This window comes from Condylura cristata, unplaced genomic scaffold, assembly GCF_000260355.1.
Source record: "Condylura cristata isolate star-nosed mole 26May11 unplaced genomic scaffold, ConCri1.0 scaffold00013, whole genome shotgun sequence".
NCBI classification, from domain to species: Eukaryota; Metazoa; Chordata; class Mammalia; order Eulipotyphla; family Talpidae; genus Condylura; species Condylura cristata.
In genome coordinates, this window is record NW_004567114.1 from 6,721,475 (window position 1) to 6,731,141 (window position 9,667).

The window sequence follows — 9,667 nt, forward strand, 5'->3', positions numbered from 1 at the left end:
CCCCAGTCCTGTCTGGCCCCAACAGCAAGAGTCCTTCTTTTGGTTCTATTTCCACATATTTGGCCATCTGAAAATGAGCGCCCCCCTGCTGCCGACCCAGGCAGCCCTGCCTCAGAGTGGACGCTGGGTGGCCTGGAGTCCAGGAGGAGGACCTTGGCCGGGAGGCCTCCGGGCCCCGAGGGACAGTGTTGCGACCCGCGTCCAGCGCGGAATGAAACACGGAACTCAGGATTCTTCTTCTATCACAGTTTATTGAAGCACTGCTTGGTTGAAGATGATCTGAGGGTGAAGGGCCCCGAAAGGAGAACGGCGAGCATATTTATACACTAATCAAGGGGCGTGAACCCTCATGGTCTATGCGGCAGATTTGGATTGGCAGTGGCATGTTGCTGGGCAGACTCCGGCGAGTGGCCTTGAGTCAAAGTTGTTTGTGTGTGCGGCGGACCGGAACTCGGCGCCATCTTGCAATGGCGACCGCTTAGCTGCGTTCCACAGGACAGGCACAATCTGAGCATCGAAACTCACCCAGGCCCGCTGCTGCAGCCGCTGGCAGCTCAGGGTGCGGGGGACAGACTTTCCCTGGCAGCCAGCCAGCCCAGCTGACCAGGAGCAGAGCCAGCAGGCGGGGGGAACAGGCCAGCACGTGAAGGGCCTGAGCTCCTATTCAGATGTGCCCTCTGCGCGGCCGCCAGAGTGACCTAATGCCCCTCTGCTGCCCTCAGATAAACAGAGCCACCAAGAACCAGAGAGGGCAGATGGTGGATCCCGTCACCAGCCCACTGGGGGGCTGACTGGGACGCAGTGAGAGTCCTCTAGTCCAGAGCATCATTCGCTCATTCACCTGCAGGGTGCACCCACGCCCCTCTGACAGATGGCTGCCTACTGACTCCATCAGGGCTGTGTCCTCAGTACGACCTAGAGGGTTGCCTGGAGGCAGTAGGGGTGGGTAAGCCCTGTGGACCAGCAAGCCCAGGACCAGTTACCTGCCATCGCTCTTTGAGTAGTTGTAGGGTGGCCGGGAAGGCTGTTCCAACCTGGAAAAGAAGCAGGGGTGATCACACGGTGGTCAGCTACGGGACCAGAGGGCCAGCAGCCCAAGTATTTATGAGCTCCAGCGGCTGCACACAGTATCCTTTGCCATTTCCTCAAGCTCCGTAGGCTCTGACGTGGAAGGCGACCTCAGGAACAGCTGGGCTGAGAGGTGCCAGGAACACTTGGAAATAAGCCCAAGGAGGAAATGGGGTAAGACGTGGTTCCCAACTGAGAGTAGGGCAAGACAAAGAGCGAGATTTCTACCCCATGGGAGAAGTTCGAGCCCCCCTGACCCAGGGACCCACAGTGGGAGGAGCAGTGTTAGTAAGTCACCGGCCCTTTGCCCCAGCTCAGAGCATGCACCGCGTGCCTAGCCTGAGGCACGCGGAGAGCTGCAGAGAGCCCAGTGGCCACCTGGCAGAGAGCATCAGGCCACCTGACGTTCCCTGGCCTGCTGGGTCTCTTCTGAATTTCCTGGAGGTTTCCATGTTAAACTGCTTCCAACTTCGTCTTACCAATCTGAGGTTGCCTGATTTTTTGCCAGCCTAGAAGAACCCAGAGGGGTCTGGGTGATATCCTTTGCACCCCAGCTGTCTGTATAAGCTTCTCAGTGCACTCTGCAGCACCCGCCCACTGGCATCTGCCTGCTGCTCGGAGCCAGCACCCTTCTCTGCCTGCAGGGCCCCCCAGGAGGCTTGCAAGGCAGGTGGAGGTGTCAATGTGAGTATCCCACAGTGGTAGGTGGACAGTGGTGGGTCCACACCCTCTGGTGGATCACCCTGAGGCCTCTCCCACAGTCTCTGAAGGCCCCTAGGGGGATGGAAGCTTAGTTTTCCTCATACAAGGGCCCTTCTCAGTCCTTGTTTCCCCTCTCCGCTGCCTAAGGGCACCATCCCCATAAACCACTTGTGCTCAACTCAAGTCTGGGTATCTCAGCCTAAATTACAGTGCCATAGGTTCTCAGCCCACAAGGCTGAGCAAACAGCAAAGCAACAGGCACTTAATAGCAATTTTGATGTTAAAGACTCACATTCAAAAGTTGTTTGTCTTCTAGGGAGGACAGAATACTGGAGAAAAGGGAAGGTAACAATGATAACAGATGCATAGAAATAGGGAGTGAATGAAGTCTGCCTAATGTGAAGAAATGGGCTCAAGTGAGCATTCACGCCTGGAGCTCCTGCAGAAGAAGCCAAGCACAAAGAAGCCTGCAGGAATGTGTCCAGAAAGAGGCAAGGGCAAGATGCTGGTGGCAGGTCAGGGGAAGCCAGGGCCAGGGCCCAGGACCTATCACAGGTCCTCTAGACCAGACCGCAGGGGGCCCAGGGCCGGAGGGAAGGGGGTCAGAGTACTGGACGTCAGCCAGATCCTCCTTCCCTCAGGCCCTTCTCAGCTAGAAAGCCAGGGCAGGACAGGAGGAGCAGAGGCTGGAGCGCTGCCACCCCCAGCGCTCCAAGGGGTCCCTGGGGAGATCCTATGTGCCCGCACCACCCCTCCTAGCCTCTGACTAGTCCCTCCCGGGAGCCCTCACCCACTTAGGAAAGTACAGCCAGGTTCCCTGCCAGTACCCCGAGCCTGCAGTGCCCCCAAGTCCCAGAGCTCCTTGTTCCCCTCACTATGGACATGAGCTTGCAAGCCAGCAGGGATGCCAAGCTGGCTGATTCATCTTAAACCATGGCAGAGGAGTAACAAAACCCACCGAGCCAGACCTGCCCAAAGGGAAGACTTGGTTGGGAGGAAAGAGAGGATACAGAACTGAGCTCGAGGTCCAATGTGTAGGAAACCTCCAAGGTTACAGAGGGGAATCTGAAGCTTCTGGAATTCTCTGGGCAGTGAGCCTGCAGAAGATCCTGCTGTGAATGCTGGGGTCTCAACAGACCTTGTTAGACAAGAGCAGGGGGAAGTTGAGGATGGGGACTCATGTCAACAGAGAAGCCCATCCCACCACCAGGAGATGCACCGCCAGGCTATTTGGTGTGCTGGAATGCCCTTAACTTTCCACAGAACAAGTTCAAAGCTATCAGAATCTGGAAATCAGAGCCAACTGTGTTTTTAAGACATACACTGTGGTCAAAACACTCTGGGTTCCTGAACCATTTCTAGATGAGTTTAATACTCAATTTGTGACTCATCAGAGGTCACCGGCAAAGTAAGGCAGGGCCCAGTGCAGCTGCTTCTAGAACAGGGCCTGCAAAGGTTCTGACTGGCTCTTCCTGAAGATTGTCTCTTCCCTCAGGCCCCCTCCTGACCCAGCCTCCAAGCCTGAGGGAAACCAAGGCAAGGACAGACATATCATTTCCAGTGTCCCAGTGCCCGGGGCCTTGAATCCTTCCTTCCAGAAACCCTCTTCTTCGGTCACAGTGCCCTGATGACAAGTCCAGCAACACGCTGCAGGCAGCCCCACACTGGCTCAGCACAGACCACAAGCCACCCTAGCTGGGCACAATTGTAGAAGCAGCCCGGCCTACCCTCTCCATCTTACCAGAGAAGAAAGTAGACTTCAACGGGAGGCCTGAGATGGATGTGAGCCCAGATGGCTGCTTTTAGGCACCTAGATCAGAGTGAAACACACCCCCAGTGATGTCAACAGCCAATGATATTAGTTTCGTTTTCTCAGGAAACTGAAACAGCAAAGACACTAAAGTTCTGAACAAGGACCTGGACAACATGGGCCTAACAGACATCTATAGAACACCGCACCCCCAAAAATCTGAGTACATATTTTTCTCAAACCCACATGGGTCATTCTCCAGGACTGACCACATACAGGGCCACAAGATAAATATCAATAGATACACTAAGATCGAAATCATACCAACTATTTTCTCTGACCATGAAGGAGTCAAATTAGAAATAAACCATATGAGGAAGACAAGAAACCCACCTACCACACGGAGACTGAAACCCACACTACTGGAGGACCATTGGATCAATGAGGAGATCAAAGAAGAAATAAAAAAATACCTGGAGAAGAATGACAAGGATGACACAAATCTCCAAAACTTATGGGACACGTTAAAAGCAGTTATAAGAGAAAAATATATAGCGTTACAAGCTCACATAAAGAAACAAAAAAATAACTCAAAGAAACAACCTAATGTCCCACTTTAAAGAACTGTAAAAGAACAACAAAATAACTTAAAAGCCAGTAGAAGACAGGAACTAATAAAAGTCAAATCAGAAATAAATGAAATGGATATTAGAAAAACATTCCAAAAAAATCAATGAAACCAGAAGTTGGTTCTTCAAAAAATAAACAAGATAGACAGGCCACTAGCCAGGCTCACAAAGAAAAAACAAAAGAAAGCAGAAATTAACAGAATCATAAACGAAAGAGGAGAAATCACAACAGATCTAGCAGAAATCAAAAGAATAATCAGAGAATACTATGAGCAACTATATGCAAACAAGTTGGACAATTTAACAGAAATAGACAAATTCCTACAACTCTACAACCACCCAAAGCTAGATAAAGAAGAAATAGAACAGCTAAATAGACCAATTACAAGCAAGTAAATAGAAGAAGTAGTCAAAACCCCAAAAATAAAAGTCCAGGACCAGATGGATTTACAAATGAACTTTACTGAACGTTCAGAAAAGAACTAGTGCCTAGTCTACACAGACTCATCCAAAACATTGAAAAAGAAGGAAAACTACCACAAACGTTCTCTGAAGCCAACATCACACTAATACCAAAACCTAACAAAGAAAACAAAAATAAAGAAAACTCCAGACCAATCTCCCTAATGAACACTGATGCTTGCTTGCTGTGCTGAGCTTTACCTGTTGTGCCACCAGGGAGGGCAGGACCTTGATTTCTATAGGTGGGTCAGTGGCTGTGCTCACCCCTTTGCCCCCAACTCCCTGTGAGTCAGTCTTTCCCTCCATAACTCCCTTTATCTAACGCTACATTTCTTATGAACTTTGTTTAGTAGGAGATCCTCACTCTCCTGCCCCCCTCTGGACAAAATCATAATACACACAGTTTAGATTCCCAGACAAATGGCCTGGAGCCCCAACCCACATCTGCAGAGAGGGGAGGGAAGGCTGGGCTGGTGGTCAGCACCATGATCTCCGGCGGGTGGTTTGGTGGGAACCTGTACTAGTGGCTGGGAGCAATTCAACATGCCTTAGTTTGCTAACACATAGATACTCAAAAAAGATACCTATTGTTACAGTCATTCATTTCTGCCCTAAAGAAATAAGTCTCATAAAATAGAGATTTGTCCATTTCCCCCTCCTCATCAGTACTTAGGAAATGTTTATCGGTGAAAGAATAAAGAAAAAAGGAAAAGTGGGGATCTGAAGGTGAAGTTAGGGAGGAAGTGGGGCCAGCAAGGAAAGAAGCGTTTGCATCAGGGGCTGGAGAGGCCTATGGCTGAGGTAAACATGCTGGGACTTGAACATGCTGGGACTTGAGGCTTTGCCCACCCCCAATGCTGCAGTAAAGAATGGCTCCAATTGTCACGGGGATACTATGAACCATTTTTCTTTGGTCTGGTAGGGTAGGGATTTCAGAACTAGGTTTCATGTCAGGTCTTTGACTTTGTTAAAGAGTCCAGGTTATTGATGTTGCAGAATATTCCAGAGTCTAGAGTTGCCTGATAGTTTCTTGCCAGTAGATTTAGGTTAAATATTTTTTTTATAAGAACACAACAGGGGGCCCTCCCTGGTGGCACAACAGGTTAAAGTGCAGCACTGTGAAGCTAGCAGCAGCCACTTCAGCACCAGTTTGATCCCTGGCCAGGGAGGTGACCCACATGGCCCAACAGACCTCTCCTGACCCACCCGCTGCTCCCCTCAGCAGTGTACTTCGTCAACCTACCTGTTCTGTTCCCAACTCTGTCTCTGGTGAATCCTCTCATCCTCCCACACCTCTGGCCTGTACCCCAGTTCTGTATGCATAAATATACTTTAAAAAAATACAGCAGGGTGCCCTCCGTGATGGCACTGCTGGTTAAAGCACAGCACTAAGAAGCTTAAGCCACTTCCGCATGAGTTCGATCCCCGCCTGCCCCAGAGGAGATCCACATGGTGAGGCAGACCTCTCTTGACCCGCCCCTTCTGAGCCCGCTGCTCCCTTCAGCAGTGTACTTCGTCGATCTGCCTGTTCTACTCCTCTCTCTGTCGCTGGTGAATCCTCTCACCCTCTGCATCTCTGGCCTGTACCCCAATTCTGTATGAATAAGTAAATAAATCTTTAAAAAAAATTTTAAAAATACAGCAGGAGTGAGGTCATTTTTTTCCTGAACATTTTGAAGTAACTATAGAGGTTCTGTGTGCCTGTCACATATTATAGGACTACGTCTTAAGTAATGATAGTACAAAAAAAAAAAAAACAGGAAATTAACAGTAGTCAAAAAGTGTGCGTAATTCTCAATTATCTTATTCCATGATAACCACAGCTATAATCAAGACACTAGATTTTTCCATCCCCACTGGGATCTCCTGATGCTTCTTCTATAGTCATTTCCGCCCTCAAACCCAACTCCCCATCCCTGCCTCCTGAGCATGGAAACAACTAACCTCTTCTCTAACCTCTTCTCTTTTTTTTTTTTTTTTGTCATTTTTAAGATGTTATTTGAGGTTGATGACAGGATTTTTTTCATTCAGTACAATGTTCATTAGATCCATCCATATACAAGTTGTGTATATCAACAATTTGTTCCCTTCTATTGTTGAATAGTATTCCATGGTATAAACACACTGGGTATATTCACACACACACACACAACACACACAAATACATATCTTATATATATATATAAAATCTCAATTCTATACTAAAATATAATTGAAACAAAGAAGGTACTTGATTAACATCACTTTGTTCACTTCCTTTTACTATAACATTGATGGTGAAAGAAAATTAACACCTGGCCAGGACCATGGTCTGAGTCCACTCATTCTCCTCATGTCTGCCTGGGGTTTCCCCAGGGACTCACTTCCACCCAGATTCTGTGGATGTGCACAAGGGGCACTGGCATGTCTCATCCGTCCCAGTTAGAATGAGTGTGGCTGTGGGACAGCAACTTGTAGTGGAGGAGCATCCTGTCCAGGGTGGGGTCCTGTCTTGGGCCCTGAGTTGCAGGGACAGACTCTGGCCACCTGCTGACCCAGAAATGGAATAAATGGGTTGGAAAATGAATGAATGAATACAAATGATCATTGGATATTAGAAATGTTTTGGGTCTTTATTTACAAGCTTAGTGATGCTCTGCAGCCTGAGTTCAATCCCCAGTCAGGGAGCTGACCCACATGGCACAGGGGACCTCCCCTGACCTGCCCCTTGCTCCCCTCAGCAGTGCATTTCAGTTGATCTGCCTGTTCTGTTCCCCACTCTGTCTCTGGTGAATCCTCTTGACCCGTCCTCTCTCCCAACCCTGCACCTTTGGCCTGTATCCCAGTTCTCGTATGCATAAAATAATCTTTAGAACAAAAAAATTTAGTGATCAATTGTGACAAGAACCATGCTGTAGGAACACTTGTTTCTATCCACTAGTTTATGGTCAAATGAGTTTTGTTTATCACTTCACTTCAAGTCAGTTTCTTCTAAGAATCTACTAGCAATTGTGAGAACTTACTGTATAATGTTGGGTAAGTTTACTATGATTCAATATATGAATATATTGTGAAATGATGATCATGTATCACAGTTTAACCATTCACCTATTTTAGGACATTTTAGTTTTTTCCAGCTTGGGGCTGTTGAAAACTATAGCTTCAATGAACTTTTTTTTTTTTATAAAGATTTATTTATTTGTGCATACAGAGCTGGGGTACAGGCCAGAGGCTCAGGGGCGGTGAGAGGCTTCACCAGAGACAGAGTAGGGAGCAGAACAGGCAGATCTACGAAGTACACTGCTGAGGGGAGCAGCGAGCGGGTAAGGAGAGGTCTGCCACGCCATGTGGTCACCTCTGGGGCAGGCGGGAATCGAACTCACGCGGAAGTGGCTTTAGCTTCTCAGTGCTGTGCTTTAACCCGCTGCGCCACCAGGGAGGGCCAGCTTCAATGAACTTTTAACAGGTGCTGTGTGACAAGGTCAGCACCTCTTGTCATTTTTGCTGTTGGATTCACCTAACAAAAAGGGGGGAAGGGGAGTCTGGCCTCAGTTAAGGCCAACTACTTATTCACTTACTCATTCACCAAATACTATGATTAAATTGGTCACATGGGTAATGACTTTTAGGGAATACCAAGATGAATCAGGAGGTGCTTGAGATCTAGGAGGCAATAAAATATCTAAATAAATAAATCTCTTAATATAACACAGGGCTAAAAGTGCTACATTTCTCAGAGAAAGTTCTGGGGATCCTGAAAAAGGTAATCTTTATTGATATTACTTATACGCCTCACTTGTGGTCCCTTGTCAATGCTTTGAAAGGAAATTCTATCAATCTCCTCAATGCAATGTCAGTTTCGCAGAGTTCTCCACATGCTCCACTTCCCCCCCTCAAGATGTTTCCCAATTCCCACTTCGGTGACTTTACTTCTAATCTCTCTGGAGGGGATCCCTTTTCCCAGCAAACAGTCGCTTTGGGCAAGGTTCTGTAATTTTCCAAGGTGTGTAACTGGCCTTGAGACAAGAACTTTTGTCCTGCCTTGGAGGGACATGGAACCCTTCTTCATTTTGCCACCAGGGGCAGCTCGTCTCTTATCATCTGCCTTCTGCAGACACCATAGACACAAGCACTGAGCCAGCCAGCTTGGGATGCGTTAAGTTCCACTGAGAGACGGGTTCAGCTCTGTCCCAGGGAAGCTAGATGGGGATGAATTCCCGCATGGCCCTTAAGCTTTCTCAAGGTCTCCAGAGCCTGGGTGGTCAAGGTTTCCCAGGCAGTCCTATGATTCCCACTCTGAAAAAGTGATGTAACTACTGTGAAGCTGCTTTCTCTGCACTTAACAAAGGAGACAGCTGAGCTGGTTGAGTAAGCCATGGGCTTTAAGGGCAGGCTGACCTCCTCTAACCATCAGTAAGCAACGGGTGAATCAGGAAGGTGGGGAAGGGAACATCTCCAGTACAGACCAGCTAGCTGGGCTGTGAATTAACTACGAAACGTGGGCAAAGCTGCGGGCACACAGCAGGTCCTCGACACGTGGGCAGTCACTGCTCTAACACTGTGTCAAGAAAACGTGCATTCCTGCGCGGGTGCTGGCGCGGTCTCTTAAATGTCAGAAAATCGTCTTTGGATGCCGCCAAGGAAGCACTAGAGTCACACTGTCTCGGCCAAGGTTTACTGGACCCAAGCCCAAGGCGAGGTTCTGCAGCCCCAGGGAGGGTCTGGCGGAGTCGCCGGCTGAGGCTGGCCGTCCGCAAAGCACCAGGTAGTTGGAGGGAAACATTTTTCGCCGGCTAGCAGGACAGGGATCAGCTTGGGCTGTTCGGGACCGGACGTGATCCAGGGACTGCTGAGCTGCAGGCAGTTAGCGGAAGCTGCAGGTGGCCGATTTCCGGATCTGGGTGGGACTCGTCCTCCCATTGACCTCACAGAACCCTCCCGGAGACCGCCAAGACCACGGCCGACGATCCCCCCGCTCCCCAAGCCGGGAGGGAGCGCGACGAAACCACGGCCGCCCGCCACGCGTGTAGTCCACAGCCGCACACCCAAGTCGCGATCTCGCGACAGCCTAGGGACG

The 9,667-nt window shown here is 49.2% G+C and overlaps 1 protein-coding gene across 1 annotated transcript in view; it reads right to left on the reverse strand.

Moving 5' to 3' along the window:
- The window catches only part of IFI27L1 (interferon, alpha-inducible protein 27-like 1), a 22,128-nt gene extending 21,076 nt beyond the window's left edge, over nt 1-1,052 (reverse strand). Inside the window, exon 1 of the mRNA XM_012724558.1 lies at nt 984-1,052. Coding sequence (XP_012580012.1) covers nt 984-990 — 7 coding nt within the window. The 5' untranslated portion in view covers nt 991-1,052. The remainder of the gene's footprint in view (nt 1-983) is intronic.
- Between the last annotated feature and the right edge of the window lie 8,615 nt (nt 1,053-9,667).